General features: G+C 37.8%; 1 protein-coding gene across 6 annotated transcripts in view; it reads left to right on the top strand.

The window, feature by feature from the left end:
- The window catches only part of CACNB2 (calcium voltage-gated channel auxiliary subunit beta 2), a 351543-nt gene that overhangs the window by 128516 nt on the left and 196396 nt on the right, over positions 1–26631 (top strand). Inside the window, exon 1 of one of the 6 annotated variants that reach the window (XM_070500812.1) lies at positions 9172–9724. The exons of the other annotated variants lie outside the window; for them this stretch is intronic. Coding sequence (XP_070356913.1) covers positions 9689–9724 — 36 coding nt within the window. The 5' untranslated portion in view covers positions 9172–9688. Of the gene's footprint in view, positions 1–9171; positions 9725–26631 lie in introns of those variants that run through there. 6 annotated transcript variants of the gene reach the window in all.

Here is a 26631-nt window from a genome sequence, read left to right as displayed (position 1 = left end):
ATTAAGACTTGATGTGGTGAGAGATAAGAAGCTGCCCTGTTTGTGATCATGAATCTACATTGTTGGGACTGGAAGCACCCAAGGAAGACTCTTCTGGAAGCTCAGGGAGTTGGATTCAAATGGGAAAAGCCAGGGAGACCACACTCGTGTGTTCTCAAGATGAAGTGATAAAAAGATGAGAAGAGTCTCTGTGATAGGGGCTGTTAAGAGAAGAAAAAGCAAATGAAACATAAATATAGTGACTCTAATTTTTCTTATTTTTACTCACAAAATACGATTTATTTAGATCAAAATTTTATTTGTAACAAAGGAAATGGAGCTAGAAAATGACTAAGATAGCCAAAGATAGTCACTCTTCTTTTGACAACATATTTGGAGTTAATTGCCCTTGAAAATAGTTCCTTTTTTTTTTTAATTTATGGTAAATTTGGTTGAAACTGAGGATACCTGCAAATCTTGTGGATGCTCACGATATCCATTCCTTCAGCCTTTTCTTATCAAGGACATTTTAATTTAGTTGGTTGGCCAAATTAATGAAATCTGAATGGTTTTGGCTGTCTTTTTGAAAGCTGTCCCAGAACTGGTAGAAACAAATGGTTCTGTTCATCCTGGAAGAATTTCAGACAGCCCCTCCCTTCTCGACCTCCCTCATTTCCCTCTCCCCGCTCCTTTCCCAATGTTCAGTCAGAAAGTGCCAGAAAATGGCTTTGTGACTGTTATTTAATGACAAGCCATTGTTGATGACTCCCTCCAAGGGGACAGGATGCTGTGGTTAGACCCTTGCTTCAGAAGTCATTGTTTTATGACATTTTCCATGTCCTTCTCCTCTGGGTCAGATTAGTGCAGCGTGCTCTATTGGGATGTGTCTCTGAAGTTCACTTGGCAGGCACTTGTATTATCGTTTTGGCCAACATTTTTTGTATATAATATGTCATAGTAGTATATATTAAAATGATGAATGCGGTTCTTGCCCTTGAAGAATTTGTAATCCAAAAGGGGTCAGCATTTAGTTGATAAGTCAGCAAAGGATGATAAATTCTCTTAAGAAGTATCATGACCCATTGACAGAAGTTCAGGGAACCCATTAGAAATATTCAGATTGGGAAGGCATAGCCCCTGGCACAAAAATATGCTTAGTATATGCTGGATGAATAAATGAATGACTGAATTTACCATAAACCTGTGTGGGTTTTATTTCCTTCCCAAATGATTTTTTTCCCAGATATCCAAAATATGAATGCCACTGAGATTCTTGTGCGATAGTTGGGTATCTCTTTGTAAGTGACAAAACCCCAATTTAAGTAAACACATAAAAATTGAAAAGAAAGAGAAAGACTTAAATTGCTCTAAACTTTAAGTGATCAAAGAGTCATTGGTTCTACTAATCCTAGCTCAAGCGAAACAATTTCTCGTCCAAGAGAACAAAGTCTGACTGCTGTTTCAAGTCATCAGAGCTAAGTTTTTATAACCTGTGTGTTTCAGTAGTTCATCAATTTATTCATTATATTCATCAAAAATTAAGAAAACAAGTTTATACATTGCTAATTGGCCTCATTCAAAGACATGTGTGCACATAGATTGGTTTTAAATAGACCTGCATTCTATTTTGAATGATTAATACTGTGTGTTGTCTCCCCATAGCTGGCACATGTCTTCCTTTGGATTACAACATGAGTTACATTTGTAAATAATAATAATAATAATGAGCATTTATTGAGTGCATTCTATATGCCAGACACTCTCCCAAGTGCTTCACACATATTCATTTCATCCTCGTAACCTATGAGTACTAGAACAACCTTTTCTTTTACAGATGAAGAAATTGGGGCATAAAGGGACTGTGCACAGAGCGACTGTGCCCAAAGTTGTACAACTAGTAAATGCCAGAGCCAGGATTTGAATCAGAGTCGTCTACTATTTTATTCATTACATTGCTAGTCGTTATGGCCCCTCTGTGCATTTTAGAAAAAGGGACTCTCTGAGTGGACAAATTAAAAAAAATGCAAAAATGCAAAAAAAATTCAAAAAAATGCACCCCCGTTGGGGAGATGTGGCTTCTCATGATTTCACCCCTAACACATCCTTTGGCCAGGGCCTTTGTGCAGTGTGCAGAATGTACAACTCTGCATGGCAGCCTCATCTCCACCGCCTCCACTACCTGTCATTACTTTTGCAAATGTCAGGTAACTTTCACATGCATGATTTTATGTGATTTTGGCTTCAGCCATATTAGGTAAACATGAAAGTTACCATCCTTCTCTTACAAAAGAGAAATCTAAGACTCACACAGGCTCATGTATTGATCACACAATAAATACATCAGGAAGGCCAAGGAAGAACCCAGGAGCAGGGAGATACCAGGTCCTGAGCCACTGTGTGCTTGATTGTCCACATGACTTCATACAGTGCTCACAAAAGCTCTGCGGGGTAGCTGTCACTGGAGCCTTTATGTGGATGAGGAAACAGGTCCAGTAAAGTTTCCATATTTTGTAAACGGAATTAGAATTCAACCCTGGTCTGTCTGACTTCAAATCTATGCTTTTTCCACCATGCTTACTTCATCTCTACTTGAGTATACCTGATTGTTGGATGTAGACATGTCCATACGAAATGATACTCATTAGTGTTGGATGGTTGGAGCTTAGGATCAAGCACGGCTTAGTCAGAGAAAATTCCCTAGGGAAGATATACTAGGGAAGATGCTGCTTGCATTTTTAATAGGTTAGAACATAAAGAAGCAATACTTTCAAGAGGAATAACTACTTACTTAGCGAATCAGCGTGTACTAATTGAGCACCTATTAAATGCCGGGAACCATTGAGATGCAGTGTGAGAAACAACACTGAAAGTCAAAGGGGATCACAGTCTCCTTAGTGAGCTAACTAAAGGGCCTGTATTTGAAAACTACAGCTACTCAGTGATCTCCAAGGACCTCTTTCAGGAGGGGTTCACGTAGTGGAGTCACTGAAGAAACCCAGATTTGGAACATCTACTCCGTTCCCTCCACTGAATAGATTAGATGCATTTGATAATAACAGACCTTGTTCCCCAAAAGCAGAGCCTGAGGCAAGGACTTGGTGCAGGCAGTTTATTGGGCCGATGGTCTCTGGGAGACAGGGTAAGAGGAAACGTCAATATAGAAGAACATCATCAAGCGTTGTAGGTAAAGGGGGCTAACTTCCACCAGGCCCCCCTGAGAAGTGTACCCAAACCTCCCACAATTGTCCACTCTGAGGATGACATTTGGGAGCATTAGTTTGCTGGCTCCTGTCCCCTATTTACTGAGAGTTGACTCTACAGGCAGTGACTCCCCTACACTTCTGGGCTTGCCTGTGGACTGAGTGGATGTTAACAGGTTGTTAGATGCTGGGGCAGAAAGTGGAAAGTTGCGTGGCTTGAGTTTAAGGTAGACATAGAGTTGACTGCAGCTGTGACTGAAATCAGAGGTAGGGTGAGAGGATGGGAGGCTAGAAATCAGGTTCAGGCCCTTCAGTGGGTAGCAGCACTGGACAGCTGTTCTTGTTACAACTGAAACCTAAACCATTGACGTGGCCAGTGGTCACTTAAACTCTCTGAGTCTCCATTTTGTATAAAATGGAAAGAGTAATAATACCTGCCTTGCAGGTTATTAGGAAAACTCATTAACTCAATGAGATGATGTCTTATAGAATTCTTAGTAAGTACTCAATCTGTTGGGAAATAGATACCCTGAAAGACCTGTATTGACCAACAAGGAGTTATTAAGTACTTTTTTTCTCTTTATAGTCTAACTTGTTAATTCACCTACTTTGTTTCCAATTTTTAAAATTCCATTAAACATTAATTCAGAGATTAATCTGTTGAAATATCCTTGAGCCATGAGGTATCTGGTTGGACACAATAAAATTCAATTCCCTTAAAAACACATGCACTAATAGGAAAATGCTGAATCACACTGAGAAATAGAAAACTTCCTCCCATTCGCTCCCCAGAAACTAGACAGCAAAGGTTTGGCATTTGAGTTTATATTGGTTGTGAGTTCATATTGATGACAGCTTGTTTTATTCCTCCAACCACTTCCAATGGCCGGGATAGCCTTGCACGTCTAATTTTTATGATGATGAAAATTGTTAGATTGTTTTTGGGGAAATGCTATGTACTAGGCACTATGCTGGTCCTTGAAATGGGAAGGCTCTGAAGACAATAAATTGTCATCAATCTCTTGTCTTCAAGAAAGACCGCTCTTGTTGAAGGAATTGAATGAGAGTGGTTGAATTTTTCAAGATAATGGGGAGCTGGGGAGTCCTAAATCACATTTTTGGCCACATTTTTACTTATCTAAGGCTGAAATAAGAAATTTAATGGGAAAGGAATTCATTTGGAGCTCTTTGAGAAATAATTAGCTAAATTGGAGACATGGGTGAGCATGATGAGCAGCCAGGCATTCCGTGTTAATCAAATAGAGAATTAAGCTCAGTTCTTCACCTAGATGTGTATGGTAGTTTTATGGATGTGTTGTAGCTGGTCTCCACAGATGCTCCTCCCCCCTCCCATGAACCACAAGCCCAGTAATTATGCCCTCATATAGTCCCCTCCTTCTGAATCTGGGCTGGTCCTCTGACTCACTTTTGACAAGTCTAACATGGTGGAAGTAGTGCTGTGTGATTTTCAAGCTTAAATAAGAATCTTTGCAGCTCCCCCCAGGGTTTCTCAGAATGGTTGCTCTTGGGATACTGTTTCCCAGAACCTAGGTGACATGCTGTGAGAAGCTCCAGCCACATGGAGAGATCACATGTTTTCCTGTGGTCACCAGCTCCAGCTGAGCTCCCAGCTGACAGCCAGCATCAACAACCAGCTGTGTGAGTGTGCCATCTTGGATGCCCAACCTAGTCAAGCCTTCAGATGACTCAGCCCTAGCAGCTATCTGACCTTATCCACATTGGAGTCCCCAAATGGAAATTGCCCAGCTAAGCCCAATGAACCCATAGAACCATGAGAGATAAATTGTTGTCTTAAGCCATTAAATTTGGGGATAGTTTGTTATACATCAGTAGATAACTGGCACGGGATATAAATCCATTATTTCTTAGATATCAGCAATTTTGACATGGTTGTTACATGATTTTTTTTTTTTTTTGCTGAGGAAGATTTGCCCTAAGCTAACATCCATTGCCAATCTTCCTCTTTTTTTTCTTTTTTATGTGAGCCACTGCCACAACATGGCCACTAATAGGCGAGTGGTGTAGGTATGCACCCGGGAACTAAACCCAAGTCACCAAAGCAGAGTGTGCTGAACTTAACCACTAGGTCACCAGGGCTGGCCCTACGTGACATTTTAAAGACTCAGGTTTTTTTACTTTTTACTTACCATAAAGTCAATCCTTTGAAATAGCTTTGTGGAATAATATTGTTGCTTATCAGTTTTTTCATGATGACTTTATAGATGAAATTCTTAAATTTGTTGTAGTGTGGACCTTTTTGTAGTCTGGTGAAGCCCATGGGAGTCTTTCTTGGAACAATGTTTTTAAGTGCATAATATGAAATTTGTAGAATTACAAAGGAAACTAATCATATGAGAATACAGTTGTCAAAATATTTTAAAAACCAAATCTATAATGTGGTCATTCATTTACTTTTTATTAATGCATTAAACAACAGTACTAACAATCTTGAAAGAATCTTGCAGAGAACACTGATAGACTTACTGCCTAGATTCTACCATTAACATTTAATGTACCTGCTTTATTACGTATATCTATCCGTCTAACCATCTATCCATCCATCCATCCATCCATCCATGCATCATCAAACCATCTTAATGTTTTTATGTATTTCAATGTAAATTTCAAAACAAATTGCCCATTTCCCCTAAATAATTCAGCATGTATATCATAAACTGGAAGACAGACATAATATTTCAAGATGGAAACAGTTATAATGTGATATGAGAATATATGTGATTTCCCTTGCTGACATCATAGGTACTGCCAGTATTACTATGGTTTGTTGCTAACATTCGTAATTGAAAGAAATTGTAAATTTCAGTCACAAGTTACTGAAAATAAGATGCAGTTTTTTTCCCATTCAAGTTCTTGAACCTTCTAAGTTCTATTCACAGACTGCTTGGGTTCCAAGATCCCCTGGTTTAAGGAGGCTTAATTTGCGAAATGTGCAGATAGTCTATGAATTAGGTTGAAATATAAGTCAAGTATATAAAATAATATAGGTATTCTATAAAACTCAAGTTATAAAAATAAGTTCTAACATTTTTACCTTTAGGGTTTGTAGTGGAATTAATGAAAGAAGCCTGGAATACTCCAAAGAGTCATTGAAAATAAAAAGAAAGGAAAAATTATTGAATTGGCATCTGTATTAGTTTGCTAGGGATGCTGTAAGTACCAAAAACTGGGTACCTTAAAACAACAGAGATGTACGGTCTCATAGTTCTGGAGGCTAGAAGTCCAAAATTGAGCTCTCAGAGGCCTGTGCTCTCTCTGATGGCTCTAGGGGAAAATTCTTCTTTGCCTCTTCTAGTTTCTGGTGTTCGCTAGCGATCCATGGCATTCTTTGGCTTGTAGGTGTGTCACTCCAGTCACATGCCTGTCTTGTCCCTGTGTGTCTTCACATCAACTTCCCTCTATGCATGTCTGTCTCTATGTTCAAATTTCCCCTTTTTGTAAGAACACCAGTTTCTTTGGATTAGGGCCCAATCTAATGACAGCATTTTAACTTGATTCCCTCTGTAAAGACCTTATTTTCAAATGAGGCCACATTCTGAGGTACTGGAGGTTAGGGCGTCAGCATATCTTTTTGGGGAGGACACCATTCAATCCATAACAACCTCAGACCATTATGATTCAAAGGAACAAAAGTTTAGTTGTAGTTTGAAACTAAATATTTCTAGAAGGATCTGAAATTAAATATGTCTGGAGTCACATGGTTCAGTTTTGCTTTTATACAACTGCCTCCTAGAACCTTAAACTTGTGCTTGATATCCCTTCATGATTTTTTTTTTTTTTTGATAAGGAAGACTGACCCTGAGCTAACATCTGTGCCAATCTTCCTCTGTTTTGTATGTGGGACGCCATCATGGGGTGGCTTGATGAGTGGTGTGTATGTTAGCGCCTGAGATCTGAACCTGCAAACCCCAGGCCGCCAAAGTGGAGTTTACGAACTTAACCACTACACCACGGAGCCAGCTCCCCATTTGTGATTTTGAAGAGATTTAAAATGTAAAAATACAAATCTGAATACGTAACCCCTACCATTCATATTTTAGTCAAAACATTGGGTTCCAAATGCTTTATCTGTTTTTCAATAGTATTGTATTGTAGAAAATTCTAATAGAAAATTATGTTCCAAGAACTGTTTTAAAATTCATAATGGAACTGCAATCAATCAACAAGAGCTAGGGAGCAAGCCTGAGTACTATATTTCCCAAAGAGAAAAGATACAGGAGACGTGAAACATGTCCTTATGGAGCTTCTAGCATAATCAGACATGAGGTTTATACACACAGACACACAGGGTACTCACAATAAAGGAAATCTTTCCTTTAAAAAATCCTTTTTATCTCCATTTTTTGTGTCTATTTTAATTTTTCTCCTGATTTTGAATTGGGTGAAAAATCAGTTCATATCTGTAATTTATTTGTAATATCAGAATTTTCTTTTTTTAAAATTTAATATTAATTCATACTCCTTCTGCTCAAATCAACCAAAATCATTCGAAATCAACCTTATGAGGTCGTTATTGTTTTGAGTAAGATGAAGAAAGTAAAATACCACATGGAACATTTTCGGTAAATGTTGGCTATTATTATTGATATATCTGTTGACTATGTAGCACAAACTCATGAGTGATGTAGGCCCTTTGCCTGCCGCACTGATGTTTATGTGGTTAACTGTGTAGGTCCATTTCAGTTGTTTTGTACTTTACAAAAGTTTAATCCAAAACATTTCTATGAAGAGCCTTATAATGTTATTATTTTCAAAATAAGTAGGAACCAAAATTCCAGAGAATTCTTAGGCCCTTAAGGGCAACATATGGTCCTTTAATACACACACACAAACACATATATACATACACAGACACATATATACATCTACACACACACAAACACATATACACACACACACACACACATACTCACACACTCTTTTAGAATAGATTGGAAAAAAACCCAAAGGAAAAATCTCAATGCCCTTTGATTTCAAAGAGAGAGAAGTCTAAAAAGCGTTGCTTTGGCCCAGTAAATCTTCATTGAGAGGTATTTAACACCTCTAAATCTTAATTTCCTCCTCCTTAAAGTGTTGATATCACCTACCTCCAGGATTCCTTGAACCTGCGTATATCTAAATTCCTCATGCCATTGCTGGCATATAACAGAGGCTTAAGAAAAGTGACTTCCAGTTCCAGCCCCTTCCATAGTCTCCCATGCCCTCAGTGTTTTGGTCAAAGTGGTTACCCTGCTAGGAAAAATATTTTTGATGAAATGGGAAAATGCTATGCATTTTCTCTGTAATAATTTAACTTTCAGTAGGGGAGAACATTAGAATTTGGAAGAAAAGCAGAGAAAAAGTGAAATAGGTGGTTCCAACCCCCTGTATTTGTATATGAGCAGCTTCAGGTGGCCAGGTTTTCTCTTGTTAGCATACTCCCTCCAGCAGAACCTTCCAGAAAGCTCCAGTATTTCTGGAGAAGGACAACAGGCTTTCCAGTCGCATGGTGTCGCTTGCCGAGGGAGAAGGCAGAGGTCCGCCTGTATAATCCGATTTCATCAACTCACTCTAATCACTACTGATAGTAGCAAAATTTAGCCTGGATCTGCTTAGTTAATCTAGATTGACAGGAGGTAATAGAAAAGGGACACAAGGACACAGAGACAAAGGGAGCAGAGCCAACACTGATTTCCAGCCTTGCTCTTCCATCTGGGACTTCTAATTTGCTACCCTCTGGGGCTTCTCTTTCTCTTACCTTATAAACAAATGTTGCTGGTTGTTAGGAGACCAGCCTTTCCCGGAGCAGTTGCAGCAACAACAGGTGCACTGTGAGTCTGCAGGACTGCAGAGAGAGCAATACCTCTGGCGTGAGGCTGCGCAGAAGGTAGTTACAGGTACACATTGAACCTGAGACTATGTATTATTTATTGAAACTGAGCTCTGCCTTCTCTTTCTCCTCTGGGCAGCCCTGGAGTCAGGCGCCTCCTAAAATGGATGCCACCAGCAGCTAACCAACAAAATCTCCCAAAGGCTACTTGTTTTCACTATTTTTCTTTTTTACTAAGTAATTGTAAACTGTCGCTACCAAGCTTTTTATGAAAGCCTGGGGAGTCATTGGGAATTGCAGTTTAGCAGCTGAGGGAGGAATTCCTCTGTGATTTTGGACGTTTCCACATGGATTCAAGTTTGGTTTTGTAAGGAAATGCTCCACTCTGGATTTTGCGGATATATAGAAGATACACATGTTGCAGCTTCTGCCTCCGTATGCTGAGTGGTTATAACCGTGGTCTGTGATGTGTGTGTTCACATGCTTAGTACTGAGAAGAAAAATGGGTTATCTGAAGGTTATCTTCATTGTTACTTATGACATCTGTGTCTGGCAAACCAGGGAACTTTTTGCATTTGGGTAACAAAGACATTTGGAATATACCTCATTGGATTTCCCATGTTGGTGAAACTGTTGTTGGCCACCAGTACTTCATGTTGCCATGCTAAAGCCACCTAAGGGTAAAAATGTCTCCTGGGTAAGTAGACAATGATTTTGTATCTCTTAAAAATATTTTTTAAGCAGAAACACATAATTTGAGCACTTGAAGACATCTAGTGGTTTCATGTTAGTGGAAGTGTTTGAGAGAACTTCAGAAAGTATTTGCCTTGGAAAAGCATATGAATCTCTTTCTAGATGTTAGAAATCCCCTGGCAAAATCGTGATGATGTGCTTGCTAAAATATGAACTATAAGACATGTAATCTCTGGGTTTGTTTTGTCATTTTTGAGTTGCTTCATAATCATATCTATACACAGAACCCAACATGCATTAGTACAAAGTCAAGATTATGATTTTAAGATGTTGTTGAACTCCAGAACTCTCTGTGTTCAGTGAGGACAGTGTAGATCTATTTGGGGAGTATTCACTCAAATTTTAGGGTAGATGTGTCGAGTTTACATTATTTGGGAATATTGTCAAATATATTCCTTTTATTCTTAGAAATAAGATAGCAATAGATATTTCTCAATTTTACACATCTAATTAATTTCTGTCAATCAATAATAGACATGTATATTGAAAGTTGAACATTTCCAGGATTAACAATACATTAATCCTGACCAAATTTGACTCTTTAATGTGGTTTCAAGTTAGTTTCCTACCAAAAATACAAAATATATTAGATTGAGCTCAAAATAATGAGAACAATCTGTAAACTCTTAAAGGAATGAGTGGTTTTAGTTCTCTGCTATCGTAGGTAGTGAGGTCAATACATTAAAATTAATAGGCAAATGGATTCCCTTCCACTCCCCATATACAGTTGTGCCTCTACACTCGTGTTTTAGTCAGCACCAGTACGTGGAACTCAGCCATACTCATCACAAAATGTATTATTAGATTATGATTACAGTTTTGTTAAGATAACTCAGGAAAAATAAACGATTCCATCTTTTTAGTCAAGAGATAATTTTTACCTCCATAATTTGAAATTCGCTAATTAGGTTATTACTTTGTGTGAAATAGCACAGTTTGTCTGAAAATGGTGGTTGTGATTTTTTTCTGCTATGGACGGTTATTCTTTATAGTACTTAATTTGAAAAGATAAAATCATTTATTTTATCTTAATTTAAAAGCACAGCTCCCAAAATTATAGCAGAAAATTGACAAAATTTTTTCAAGTTGTTCGTTATTAAAAATTAAGACTTTTTCTGGTCTCAACGTTATTGCCATTGTTGTTTTTCATTTCCACTTAGTATAACCAAGAGATATGAATCAGAGACCCTTGGCCTAACCAGTGAGTTTCTTTCCCTCACTGTACAGATGGATGCCCATAAGGATGTCTGCCACTTTCTCCCAGTACGTCAACACCGAAGAAAGGAATAGTTTCAAAAGTATATCCGCTCCTTTATCTGATTAATCCTCCTAAAAGATTAATTCTCCCAAAGCAGTGCCTGCCTAATGGAGTGTTTCTGCCATGAGGGCAAAACTTGAAACATTTATAAACTTAGACTCCCATTGGGTTTGGTTTACTTCAGACTCAATTATGCTAATATTTTTTGAAAAGTTCACGTTGTTGGCTAAAAATTTAGAAGCAGTTCTTTTAATAGAGTCAGAATACTTGTATTTTCATAGGTTAAAATTTTCCTGGTATATTCCATTTTATTACAAATGTCTCTGTCTCAGAGGTTGTCAAAGGCAAAGTTTACGAGTTTAATTACTATTGCATGACAGGGAATACAGTTATTCTGGTGGTGTGTGCAAACTGTTCAATGAACCAATAATGCGTGTTCATTAATATTATAAAATGCCTTATTTTGAATATAGGTGTAGAGAGGCACTTTCAAATATTGACCGTGGCTTTGGTTTTAATCCATTGTGGTTGTTTTAGGCATTGAATGACATTTCCCTGAGTTCTTTGGCGATGTGGAGTGAAATGTATCTGGTATTCCTGCCTTTGCCATTGGCCAGTTTCCACTTGAACATTCATTTAGACTTGAGTTCAGAGGAGAATGAAATCATTCCTCTCATTTCAAACCACATAGTTAACCTTGCAGTAGAGAGAGTAGGTCTTATATCTCTCTATCTCTGGTTCCTCTAGTGTATTCCTTAGACACACTTTGCCCCATATGATAAACACAAACGCATATTGCCGACCATCACAAGCTCAGAGTGAAACACCACTTTTCTTTTCCTGGTGCACACCCTGTGGCAGCATGGTATCGGGCAACTGCTTAACCATGCCTGAGAGTTTCTCTAGCTGTAAATGAACAGGAGGGTGGTAACTACCTATTTCTCTGAGATGTGGTGAGGATTATCAAGTCATCTTGGTATCAGGGTTCAACAATCATTCAACAAATGCTTATTGAGTGCCTCTTCTATGATATTCTCGGCACTGAGGAAACAGCAGTGAATGAGATACTCAAAAATCCCCCTCTTCAGGAAACTCACATTCTAGTGAAGGGAGACAGATAAAAAGCAAGTAAGGAAGTGTGGGATTTAAGATGGTGAATCAACTAAAGCAGGGGATGGGTTCAGAAGTGCCAGCAATTGAGAGAGGATCTTGCAAATTGCTTGGTCAAACTATTTGAGCAAAGACTTGAAGAAGGTAACAGCGTCAGCCATGGGGGAACATAGGAATCGAGCATTTCTAGCAAAGGAGATATTCAGGTGCAAGGTTGTGAGGCAGGAGTGTGCCTGGAGTGTGTGAGGAGTGGCAAGAAGGCTGGTGTGGCTGGACGGGAATGACATTCTTGGATTTTCCTGATGTCTCTTGTAGGTGCTTGCTTGTCTTTGGTAATTGTTTCATTGGAGATTCCAAGGCAGGTCTAAATCCTTGTATTCAAATCTCCAGAGAAGAGTGGTGTGCAGAGATTTTATAGGATGGCACACGTGGGCACTTGCCAAATAAGGTTACAGACAGCAGGCGGGAGGGGAAGAGAATTCATCATCACAACGCATTCATGCTTTACAAATGGCCCTTAAGAGTTGAGACTTTTTTTAAAAAAATTTTTTAATGTTATTGAGACCATTTCACAAATGGGCATCAGGTTGTTTTTGGAGTAACAGAAATTAGAGTAAATTTTAAAGTAATGCTAGAGAGAGTATCGAGAAAGAGGATTTGGGGACAGGGATTCAGATTTGTGGAACACAGGTTTTCTAGTAGCAATTTTTACTTTTGTTAGGATATGGTTAAGTAGACAATATGAAACTTTATTGTGGGATCTCTATATATTCTTTGACGGTAAAAAAACTCTTGCAGATGTCTGGTTTTGGAGACATAGTCATGTAGACATTTGTTCATGAAAGCTGTATAGATCCCTTAAGGCTGTAGGCTTGACTTTATGCCAGACATAGGATCCTGCTCTGTGCAAACTCCCTTGCTGTCCTTTTAATTCTCAAAGTCTGAAATCAATCATACTGAACTTGGTGTTCCAGATCTCTGAACTTATATATGTTATTTGTGTCTAGTATGTTTCATCAGTTGCTTTTCTATCTTTTTATTAAGCACCATAAGAAACTAATAAAATTTATTTAAGAAAATGAAGGGAGGCTATAAAGAACATAAATGAATTGCATTCACATAATGCAGAGTGCTGAGATTAAATAAGAACTCAGAACTTTGGGTTCTATTTTCTAGTTCTCGATAGAGATGCTCCCAGCAAATGTGTTAAGTATGTGCATGTTATTATATTATATTATATAATAGATGTTACTAGAAATTGGCTAAAAAACTAACATGAGGATTAAACACTCCACATATAGGATGGGACACTGACTCATTTCCGAAGTGGAAAAGTATTCCAGGAAAAGAATACATCACTCTCGTTGGTCGCTTGACTCCATATATATGTTCCATCTTGTTTCCATATAGATGTTGCTCTCAAATTGCCAAGAATCACTGTTCTTCTTCTTGTTTTTTTAACCTCTCGGATCAATTAGATGTATGTGTCTGTCTTGATGAATTTAAAGCTGAATGGCTTTAAGTTATGATTGGTTGGAGATTTGCCTCTTGTTGGTTTTGCTTCATTTGGTATGCAAGTTTCACAGCAGTATGTCGATTACTGGTCTTTCAGACAATAACAATTTCTGAAAATATCCACTTTCATATTTTTCTTTTTATGCTCTGAACATATCCCACTGTCGTCAGAAATATTTCCCTGGTGTTATTTACTCTCCTCTCCTTCCTTGTTGGGATACATTAGAAGGTTTACTAAACTTATTTCAAACACCTGTGTGGGTTTTGATTTTTGCAGCTTCACTCACAATTGACAGGAAATCAGAGTGTGTCTGGTGATACAGATAAATTATTTACATATGCTCACAGCCTCTAAGATTCTTCCAGAAACTCACACATGGAGACAGTTTTTTCTTCTTCCAGGAACTTTTTTTCACTGAATAGATGGACTCTATATCTAGGCTTGGAAATCTGAGAGATTACAGCAGGTGGCTCTAGTAAATGTGGATGTGTAGTGCTTTATATAGCCAGCCATAAGGCATTAGGAAGTGTATACTTGTATAAAGCTTTAATTATTTTTTTAATATTAAAATATGTACTTCTTGATTTTAGGGAACAGTTCACAATTGGCCCTCCCAGTCCTGGGCCCTAAAGATCTCAAATGTGACCTCTTAGATAAACTATGACATAGATCAACACCTTCTCCCAGAAATGTCCCACTGGATATAGTGCTCTTGAGTTTAGATTCTAAATATCACAGAGCCAGCCCTGATGATCTAGCAGTTTAAAGTTCAGCTCTTTCACTGCTTCGGCGGCCCGGCTTCATTTCCCGTCAAGGAACCGCACCACCTGTCTGTCAGTTGCCATGCTGTGGTGGTGGCTCAGCTAAAAGAACTAGAACAACTTACAACTAGGATATACAAGCATGCACTGGGGCTTTGGGGAGGTGGAAAAGAAAAAGAGGAACATTGGCAATAGATGTTAGCTCAGGGCAAATCTTTGCCTGCAATAAGTAAATAAATAAATACATAATTTCACATTTTAATACTAAAATAGATCTCTTTCTTTACCTGAAAAATGGGGGTTATTATACTCACCTCATGTAGTGGTTGGGAGGATTAATCAAAGAATGCAAGGAATATATGTACTAGGGACAAGAGATGTCATAAGAAAGAACAGGGTGGCAAGGTTTTTACCTGGCCATGCTACATAGAATTACCTCTGGTGCCAATCTGGATTTCTTAGCCTGACCTTGAAGAGTGTCAAGTCCAGACCAGTCCAGTCTCAATCTGGACCCAGTTTCTGACGCAGTTACCCACCACTTCCACAGATAGAAGCTCTGCCATTCTGAACACATGTGAGGCGTCCACACTCCTATGCCTCGGCTCCCCCTGCTTGGTTAACAAGTTGAGTCCCACAAGCCAAGTTCAAAACTAAGTCTTATCAACAAAGGTCATGTGAAGTGAAAGCAATCATTAGAATTACCCTCACCACGTGTATGGGTAGCCTTTGTGTAAAGTAAATTTGCATTTATGTCATTAAAACTGACAAAACATACTGCAATAAATTTCAAAATTCTAGATGTTTATTATGTCTTTGATAATTAACACATTTAAAACGCAATCCAAATCTGTTACTTTTTATCACCAACAGTGCTGCCGTGATTTCTGGAAAAAAATGAACAGGATATTCAGAATACTCTGGAGAGAAGAAAAGACAGGATTTCTCCTAAGGACTAGTGCTAATCCAAGAAAATGAGACAATAAGTGAGGAAAGCGCACTATTTTACCTTTCATTTTACCAAAAAGTTAAGGCAAAATGGAAACTATCAAAATGCAGAGGAAGCCCCCACTTCTTTCTAAAAAGGAGACTCATATATTCAAGAGTACTAACATATCAGTATTCCTCTCACCATGGAAGTTCGGTATTTTTATCTTGGCACAGTTTGCTAGTTCCTAGCTCTTAAATTTATGATCTTTATTAACTCCCCAAGTCAAACCAAGAGAGTGAAATGAGCTGACTTAGCTCTCCCTGTAGCATGAAGGAAAGCACTGGAAGGTGGATGACGAGATTCTTCCATCTACTTTGCCTGGTTAAACAAACTCCATGAGGTAAATTCACTGAGCATAGGAAGGGTAGAAATATCTCGCATTTCCCAGGGCCCAAGAAAATAACCCAAGTTAGGCATTCCGTTTAAATGAGCTGAGCCTTAAAAAAGGCTGGAGTAAAAATGTTGCCAGCCTATCAAAGCAGAAGGAAGAAATAGCATTGTCATAGATTTCACAAAATTACCAGCATGAGGCATCCCAGCATGACACAAGAGAAATCAAAATGGAATCACTCATCTGAGAATAAAAGTGTTGAACAGACTCGGAGATATTCACAACGATCCCCAAAATCTACAGTAACTGCAGGCTGAGTAGTTGGGTGGGCTTTTGTTCCTGCAGTGATCTTCTTAGCTGTTTGCAGATGTGCACAGCAGCAGCAGCCACAGCAGTGACAGCACATATTTTTAAATGTGAGTGACAGTCAGGTGTTGGGTAGACTTTTCTAGACTTGCAAGCAGATTGCAGCCTTGTGCAATCTGAGCGAAACTGATACAGCCTTAGCTCTTCATAAGCTCTGTTATAGGGTCATACCTGCAAACAGGTGTCCTTTAAACTCTGAAGCTTCACAGGGGTCTCTCTGGTGTCATCAGTCCCATGGCGGGACTCACAATGAAGGAAGCTGAGTTAGAACCTTGTTGGTCACTGGTATAACCTCCAGAGATAAAGGAATAGAAAGAGAGTTTATTTTTGTTTCTGTTTTTCCCTAAAGACTGTGCAGGAGTACAGACAGAAAAGCAGGGATGTGAGAAAGGTTTGAGAGAGGGAGAAAAAAAAGGAGAAACACATCTCATTGCCACGTGTCTCAGATGACACACTTGCTTCTCTTCTTAAGAGCCCAGACTGAAGTCTTAGGAGCTGTGACAGTTCCCATGAGCATCTTCATCTTCTACCGCTTTCTCAATAATCTTGTAAGAATACTGCAGACGTCAAAGTACTGCCTGTTGAGGCAGGCTGTCCATTTGGGTGCACATCCTAGCTCTGCCGGTGACCAGCTCTGGTTCTGGTTAGTTTCTGCATGAAGACGGTTTTCTGGTCGGCTCAATGGGGAGATTATATTTGTTCTGTTCACCTCAAACAGTGTGATCTCTGTGAGAGAGTCTTGACCCTATAAAACATTATAAACTTGTTTTTATTTTATTAAAATGAGATTGAAATGCATTCAATTTCTAGAAAAACCACCAGTGTTTTTCAACACAGAATTGCAAGTCATTGTGACAGTAGACGAGTATATTTCTCAATACACAATGGGCAAGTGTATGACCTCAAATGAGGAAATGAACCACCCTTATCATCTAAGAGTGGACTGTAACAAAAAATATAAATACATTTGTTTCAAATATTGAGTTGGAAAGATTGCTTGTTTCCCCAAATTTCCAGGTGAGGGATATGTCTGTGTGCTCATTTTCACTCCATTTTTTCCAGTGTAACCTAAACCTGTTAATATCTATATTCAGCAAAGCTGCCATGGTTGCCTGGCAACCAGGCTGAGTGGGCTAGCAAGGCACCAAAGCAAGAAATGAAATGCTGCTAACAAAACCTTGATTTATGCTGCCATTGGACAGAAAATCCATTCTCCCTGTGTTCTGTATGGATTTTTATTCTCAAAACATAAGTAAATCTTTGCAAATATTAGCTCAATGCTATTAGGAGTTTAAAAATTATGGTGTATTAGATAACATTTCAATGTAGTTGAATACATATAAAGGAAAAATCTCTCTCTGCTCTTCCTTAATTAAAACAGGGGTAGTTCTTTTCCTGGTAGGTCATCCTGTACTTTTCACTCTCACTTTTTATTTCCTCTGTAGAAAGATGTGTACATTATTCTTGGAATAAGATGTAATGGAAATTGAAGTGTCAACATCAGGGAATCGAGGTTGAAGATTAATTACTGCCAAACATATATTTTTGCATATTATATAAGGGAGTAAAAAGAAGAATGAATTAAAATGACTTTTCTTATGCTGATTCTCCTACTTTTCCACCTTTATCTACTTTCTTTTCTCGTACTCTTCACCATGGAAACTTGATCGCCTCTAAAATTAAGAATAAGGAAAGCCTTTGGGTTACAGAAAATAAATGTCATCTACTTCGTGGACAATATGACTGTGAGACTAAAACTGAATTTGGAATTTAAAGCTTGCATTATCTATTGTTTTATTATCTTCCTCGTCTCATAGTTCAGATTTTATTGGGTTAATTCAATATTCAGAGGACAAGTAAACTCAAGGACTCTGAATCAAATCCTTTTTGAAATAAGACTGTGGAATAATGTAAGATAAAATAAAGAACTGGGACTATTGAAGTAAAGATGTGAAAAAGCCTGACAAGGATGAGAACAGAAGACTGATGGAGTTAACGTAGCAATATCTGCGGTAATCAGCACGAATGCTCAAGATCTGCAGTGAACGTATCTTTTGGTCCCTACGTGATGAAGGAAACCAGTCTTTCATTATTACTTTGCTGTCAAACAGTCATTTATATCTGTTTGACGTTCTTTTTTCTTTTATCCTTATTCCATAGTTGGTGTGAATTATGATTTTTCAAGACAAACTAGAAGTCTAGATTTTATGTAAAATCTCCTAATTTGTAGGTGTTGACTTCAATAAAAACTAACAACCTCAACAAATGTAGGCCAAACAAAACACACCATGAAGCCGGAATACGCTCATGGATTCCATCTGTGACCTCTGATAGAGGGGGAGAAGAGATGAGAGTTGATGAAGGAATTCTGCAGAATTCTTTCATGCTAAAAGGCTGCAAATAAAAGTGAGGAACTGTCAGGGAGATTGGACAAGAAACAGAATCCTGCTCAACGACATAGTCACTAAGGATGGAGAGGATTTCAGAAGGAAGAGAGGGGCATCCACTGGGTGAACGGGACTTTGGTGAAAGGGCATTCCTGATCTTAGAGGAGTAATTTCAAGGGATTGGTGATGGTCAAGCACAAATGTAATGAGTTGTAAGGAGTGTGTGGGTGGTGATAGTGGGAACAAGTAAAATATAGCCTACATTTTCCGGGAGGAAGTAAACCATAAGCACTTGAGGGGAAGTAAGTTGAGGGAAGATGTGGGCATATTTGTAGACAGAGAACAAATTTCTGGAGGAAGCGGGAGAAGATGAAACCAAATACAGAGGTCTGGGGTTAACCTTTGAAAGAATTAAGAATTTAAAGGGAAGCAGAACACAGATGAAATGTAAGATTTTTTGTGTGTGTGTATGTGTGTGTGTGTAGTTAATGACATGAATTTTGGGTAAATTCCATTTTGATCTTGTTTGGAGTAGAGGTTAGTGAGCTCCTTGGAAAATAAAGAGGGCAGGCTGAGATAGGAGGCAGAATGGGAAAGAAAGGTCTATTATAAAATAATTGTAAGCATTATTGAGAGTCATGGTGAAATTGGATAAAGAGATATGTGTTGAAATTCCCCAGCAATTTGCAGCAACCCTGGAGAAAATGACTGATGTTTTCTTGAGTTATTAGGTAGGAGCTGAAGATAGTTAAGGAATGAGGGCTTCTGGGTTGTTAGCGATTGTACTGGTGAAGTGTTGGACCTTGGGAAGTGGGTCAGGAAGGGAAGCAAGTGATTCCAGGAGAAGGTTAGTAGACTGAGGGTACTGCAGAGGTGTTAAAGGACTCAAGGTTATGCGAAAGTTTAAGCGTGGGTTTATTGTAAGAGAAAAAGAAGACAAGGTGAGAATAAAAAAGGCTATGATCAGAGAAAAGTTTCAGAGTTTGAGATCCCTTAGTTGAAATAATTCAGAGTAAAGTCACGAAGATATAAGAGTTATATGTGTGGGTTCCTGGTGAGGAAGTGAGTCTTTCTAGTAGAGAGGAGCCAGGGACCTAAGGGTAGGGATGGAATTTTGCATGTGACATCCTGGATGATGGCAGAGAACATAGCAGAGAGGAAAACCAAGCCAGGTGAAACAGTGTTTGAAAACCCTGGGGGAATACCTAAAAGTTGGTAAATGGACACTATACTTTAGTTCCTGGAGCTTATCATGATTTGCAGTATGTACCAATTGTTTGCTTTTGGTGCCCCTCTTCTCTGCTAAAGTGATGACAAAGACCATATTTTATTATTTTGTTCACCACTGAGTACAATACCTAGTTCCCAGCACAGTGATGGCTCAAAGTAGGCATGGTCAATAAATATGTGTGACATGAATTAGAAGCAGCAGTGGGGGTGATGCAATTTAATGTCAGGGACTTAGAAAAGAAAAGAGAGGTCACTGACTGAAATGAGTGGGAAATGTTCTGGAAGTGGCGGTAAGGAACTTGTCCCTTGATAAAAACATAAAAGATAAAAATGTCCAAATCAGTTAGAATAAAAGAAATATAATTAATTTAAATATTTGCCACCCTGCAGGAGATGAAGAAAGTGGCTTAATTTTTCGATCAGAGGCATGTGTGTATTTCACTACTTCAGTCACATAAATCAAAAATGTGGTTGGTTGAAGTCTAACGAATATACACTAAAAGTTTATATTTTCGCGTTTCTTGAAAGAGCATTGTAAAATGGCAAATATATTTTAAAATTATAACTCTATAAAAGCACTCGCAGTGGTTTCTTGGGTGACCATTCAGTTTTCCCGCAAGGTCACTTTCAACAGTTCATGCGATCTGGCTGTTGGGGTCATAATGAATAGTAAGTTGGATATGTATCCGCCTGCCAAAATCAACCCTCTGCGTGCCAAGCGGAGGAGCCAGCGAAGTTACGGAAGGCAGAAGGTATGCTCGACACCTCTGGCTCTTGGCAACATGAGTCAAGGGTATGACTTGACAACTTTTTGGGGGGAACAAGTTGTCCTTTTTGTATAAAATGTCATCACTTCCCTGATGTGTATCTGCTGATGTCAGCCAGAAAATGAAGCACTTTCAAAAATGTAATCTCGAAACAGAGCAATATTTGAATATAAACTTACTGTGATTCTCATTTTGGTTTGGAAGCATTGCAGAATGCCTTTGTTTTTTTAAGTTTATGCCCTATAAGAGATAGGATTGTATTTCCTCCCTCCTCATTAGCACTTTTTCACTAAAACTAGCATTTTCAGTATTGAGGTAAAACTGTTGTCGGACATGTTGCCCAAATTTTAAAATATTGGATGATAACTTCCTGAACTAAATTTGTTATCTTATGCTTTATGTGTGTAAAAGGAAGAAGTGAGAGTACCTCCTGGATTTTATAGAAAAGGGGAAAAATAGGGGAATATTCAGAAACAGAGAGGAAGACAGAATCAAAACATCTTCAGCAGTTACATTAATACCAGGCTGCCAAGAATTTTTATATCAAAGATAAAACTTGCGTAGGAAGTAAGCCCTCCCCTAAATAAGAAGACCAGCCTTCTGGGTCAGAGCTACGTATTGCTGTCACCATCCATCCTGTCCATCCCAGGACCTGGAACCTAGTGGGCTCTTAGAGAAGACGCTGATTTTATTTGATCCATGAATTTCTATTTGTTTCAGAAATATTTATATAATTATTAATATTTATATATTGATTAATTTAATTAATAATTAATTATTAATAGATTAATAAATAGTCCTAATAAATAGTCTGCTGAGAATGAGGCAGGCATGTGTTTTTAAAAAAGGATATACTAAATGAATCTTTGATTGGACTATTAGAATGGAGATAGGAAAGTAATCTAAAATTTAACGTTAGATTTGCCAGTTTGAAATAAATAAAGCATAAAGATATCTCTGAGAGCAGTTGTTGTCTGAAGAAATATTATAAGAACATTTATTTTATCTCTCCAACTAGTAGCTATTGAGGACCTGCTATGTGTGCTAGGGAATCAATGACAAAATCAACTCTCCATTGAGGGGTTGGAAAGGCACAAAGTAAACACATATATATGTGCACATACATAGACGTATATAATATGGCAGGTGTTGAGGACAGACGAAGCAGGGTAAGGAGATAAAGAATGATGATAGATGGAGCCATGGGATGTATTTCTCAAAAGGGTAGTCAGAGAAGGCCTCTCTTGCTAAGATCATAGTTGACCAGGTACGTGAGCGCTTGCTCCAGGAAGCTAGAATTTGATGCCCGATTCTGATAATATTCCAAGGTGATGGCAGTGCTACTCATTCCAAGCCTATTTGTAGACAGTTATCCAGTTTCTAATATTTGTTTTATTTTCAGTTTATTCTCAACTTTGAGTAGTACAGCTTTTTCTTTTTTCTGTTATATTTTCAGAAATGTGTTTTTAAAGCTCAGTCTTTGAAATTCTAGAATTTGCCAATGAATGTTGGATTTTGTAGTTCTTAACATTTTTATCCTCTCTAAAATTGTCTAGTTTGATGGTAATAATATCTACTCTGTTGGTAAGCCAAGGAAAGCATGCAATAGGAAAACTTTTTTTTAATTTTTAAGTTATATAAAATATGTAGGTTATTTATTTAGTAATCCTTTTCTGGAAGTTTTAGTCTCTCGACTGTTTCTGTCCCTTTACTATATATTTTTTCTTACTTATTTTTTATTCTGGCCACAATTCATTCGTATAGGAAAAAAGTTGTTCAAATAGAACAAAAGGATATGAAATGAAAAGTAAATGTCTTCCTCTCCCCTCCCACCCCTCCCTCAATCTTACTTTTCAGGGAAAACAACTGTTAAGAGAGTTTATAAATTTTAATCCATATGGTGGTTACTAGTATAGATTTAAATATTAGTTTATGCCCCATTTAGTAATTTACTAACTTCAGACACTTTGAGAGATGAGGAGTTTGAAACATTCTACCTCCCACCTCTTATAACTTCTGGTTTTTGTTAGTTATTTTATTTGTGTTAGTTATATTCCGTTTTGAAACTAGAGCTCAATCTTTAGCTTCGTTCTATAGTATGATTTTTTGAATTGATAACTAATAAACAGCATTTACCAGATCATGATTATGAAAATATCACTTACACGTTGGATCCATGGAGAAGGAAATGTTATCCGATGTCATTAAAAGTTGACACTTGGGGGCCAGCCTGGTGGTGCAGTGGTTAAGTGCGCATGTTCCACTTCGAAGGCCCGGGGTTCGCAGGTTCGGATCCCGGGTGCCGGCATGGCACCGCTTGGCAAGCCATGCTGTGGCAGGCGTCCCACATATAAAGTGGAGGAAGATGGGCATGGATGTTAGCTCAGGGCCAGTCTTCCTCAGCAAAAAGAGGAGGATTGGGTGCAGATGTTAGCTCAGGGCTAATCTTCCTCAAAATAAATAAATAAGTAAGTTGCCACTTAAAGATAACTCTTCTATGTTCCCTGCAAGAGAATTCTTTCTTATTTTCCTTCACATTCCTCTACTTCTTCTCAGTCCCACTCAGCTGCTAATGTGGTTGCTATCCCATTAAGTCCTTGGTCTTGGATTCTTTTTTGTTTTGCTGGAAAACCTTTAGTAATTAAAGTTAGTGACTAATTAAATAGTAATTAAAATATAGTACATGTGTGTATGTATGCACTTTCAAAAGTTTCTTCCTTTTGATCTTATACTTAAGTAATAATTTACCTCGGTATGGAATTTTAATTTCAAAGTATGTTTTTTTCCCTCAGAACTTTTTTCATCAGTCATGTAGGGTTGCTGAGAAGAAACTTATATTAACCTGATTATTTTCTTTTGTAGATAATTTTTTTTGTTTGTTTTTTCCTCCCTGAGAACTTTCATATTTTCTCTTTATCCCTGAATTTCAGTTTTTCATCAGGACAAGTCTAAGTATGAGTCTTTTTCTCAACCATCCTGTTTAGCATTGTGTAGAACTTTTCATCTAAGTACATCTGTGTTTTTCACATTCTCTTATAAGATGAATGTTGAAACACCAGGAGCTTTCCATATTTCTTAGCCTCTTTCATATTTTCTATCATTTTTTAATTTGGTTTTACATACCTCCACTTTGGTCTTCAAAAAGATCCATTTTATTAATTATCTTTTTAATAATGATCTTTATTAATTTAATTAATTATCTTTGAATTTATTTATTCTGGCGAGTATATTTTAATTTCCAGTGACAATTCTCATTGCCTCATTGGTATTTTTTCATAGCTTCTTGTTCTTGTCTTATAAATGCAATAATCTCTTAACTCTGAAGATACTAATTTGGATTTTTTGTTTTGTTTAGATTTACTTGTGCCCTTTGCTTTGTTTCCTCAGTTTTTCTCTTTGTTTCTTTTGGATCTTCTCTTTTAAACTGTTCTTTTTCTTTATTGTTCAAATGTCAGGTTTTCCTCATTCATTCATTCATATTTATGAGTGATCGTGTATGTTGGATCATACAGGCATGTGGCATGGGTACCTCTGGAATTTTTTAGTTTTGCTTCCCTCATAGGCCCATCATCTCCTAATGGGACGCCCACTGTGACTCCGATGGGTGACTAGGACTATGTGGGAGTCACACTTCCCTATAGGGTGTGTCATCAGGGAACCACCAGGCAGGAACTCCATAATCCCCCGAGTTAGGAAGGCTTCTCGGGGATGGAGCACTTCAGTTTACCTCACTCCTGGGAAGACTGATTTTTGTTTCCCCCACAATAGACCCTTCCATGCTTTTGAGGCTGTCAGTATTTACCTTAAACGGCTTCAGTCCCAGCCCCTTTTAAAATGCATTTATATATTTAATACTCCTTATCTTTTTTAAACATGCAAGTTGTCACAACCAACACAAACTTCCTGAGTATTTTATGATATAAAATAAAATTATAAATATGCTGAAATTTAAGGTCTCCTAAATATTCATTATAGTATGTAAACTTAATAAATTTTCAACTTAACATCCCAAGTCTAAACCAATTGCTCAGTTATATATTTTAACTTGGAATAAAAAGGCTGATCTGTTTCTATTGGGCCAAATTCTCTTAACTGTTAAAAATACATAAAATATGAAATATGCACAAGCTCCTTTGCATAAAATATTAATTATATTCGTTTAGTCGTTGGAAGATTTCTCATTTTAATTCTACCTTTTTCTAGGCTTACCCACCAAGAAAATAATTTATATCGTCCTCTCTCAGCTAGTCAAGATTATATAACAAGCAGAGATATTGGCCCAGACTCTAAATGAATCCTTGTCAACAATTACAATGAGACATGCTTAGCTCTCTTAAGGTCAGTTTATCAATGTCCTCTAAACGTATGCGTTTGCAGGGATGAGGGTGTGGGTTGGAGCGGAAAAATGTTCTTAGAACCCAGGTCATCCAAATCCTTCGTCTGCTCCTTAGTCTACCTCCTGTGTGCCCTGGATTGGATTTTTGCCTTCCTTTAGCCTTTAAGATTTGCATATGCCTTTCCATCTAACTCTAAATATCTTGATAAATCCTTCCTCCTTTTTGTGTATTTTGCAATACTTAGGACTACCCATCTCTTGGAGGGTGTTCAAATAATATCCAACTGAGTTCTAGAGAGCTCTGAGAACATTGACTTTTTTGTCACAATGTTCAAGGTCTCTCTACTGACAATTACTGACCGAGAGACATAGCAAGTGGCTGCTGACCTCTACAGGAGCCGTGATGCAATCAATGATGATTTTTCTCTACTAATAACAGCACTGACATCGTATGGTTTTAACGAATTGAATTGGGAGAATGCAAATAAAGGGCATAGCCCAGTGGCTAGCGTGTAGTACGGACGCAGTGACTATTATCATTTATTATGGCTGCATTAGTAGGTAAAGCACTCTGTTAAAATGAATTCATATTTAGATGAGAGAGAAACATTTAAGCATACATTTAGAAGATTGGTGTTTTCTATCTCCTGCATCTTCCCCTTTGTTTTAAACAATATTTTATTAACTTGTTAGTCATTTAACTTTATAGCAGAGTTCCTCAGCCTTAACACCACTGACATTTTAGGCTGGATAATTCTTTGTTGTGGGGATTGTCCTATGCGCTGCGAAGTTTACCAGCATCCCTGCCCCCTTCCCACTGGGTATCAATAGCAACCCTTCTCCAGTTGTGACAGCCAGAAATGGCTCTAGACCTTGCCAAATGTCTCTTGGGGAGGGCGAAATCACCCCCTGGTTGGGAACCACTGTTTTATAGTAATACCAATTTGTGTATTTTTTTTTTTAATTTTCCTCTCTGCGTCTCTGAACTCAGTTTCTATCTTTGGAGCTTTCTCTCTTTTGCCCTAAAAGCAGCATAGAAGTGTCATCACTCCCTTTTTCTCCCAAGTTCAGGGTCTGAAGATGAGAATGTAATTGAAATTAAATTCGGTTTTATTTAAATTAATAGCCAACCTATTCGGGGAAAAAATGTTTCCCATAACCCATCAGCTAGCTCTCCCTCTTGTGAGCCTGACTTCACTTCTTAAGTTGGTTGCTGGTAAGAGAATTGCAGATGTATTCCATTGAGGAAAGTGGTATGTTCCCACACTAATGCAAAACATTGTATTCGTCTAGTTAATCATTTTCAAAGAGCTGTTTCTATTTACGGTTACTACAAAAATAATGGCTTGCAAGTCATCTATTTATGATAAGGTTAATTCCTCTTTATTGAAATATTGTAGGTTTTTAATGAAAGGAATCAGTTTACTAGACCCTTCTGGACAATCAATCAATATTTTAACTTGAAGTGTGGAATACCAAATGATTACACGGTAACCTCAGAGTGTTATTAGCTTTTTATAACCAGTAAATATTGAATATTGAGTGAATGGATGATTGAAACTAAGTGTACGTTAGATTTTATCATATGGAAACTCTATAATTAGCATACAACAACCCCTAGAGTGTAGTTAGTGGCTTTCTAGAAAAGAGAATTGTTATAAAACCATTATGTACCACTGTAAAAATTTGGGATTTAGGGGAAAGAAAGAACCATTTAATTCATCAACTTATCAAAAAATAATCCTAAGGAATATTTCTATTGTTAGTGAATTTGAATGTGTTCATTTTGGATAAGGCTACA

The sequence above is a fragment of the Equus asinus genome, chromosome 29 (assembly GCF_041296235.1).
Source record: "Equus asinus isolate D_3611 breed Donkey chromosome 29, EquAss-T2T_v2, whole genome shotgun sequence".
Lineage (NCBI taxonomy): Eukaryota > Metazoa > Chordata > Mammalia > Perissodactyla > Equidae > Equus > Equus asinus.
This window is presented reverse-complemented; position numbering and strand designations above follow the sequence as displayed.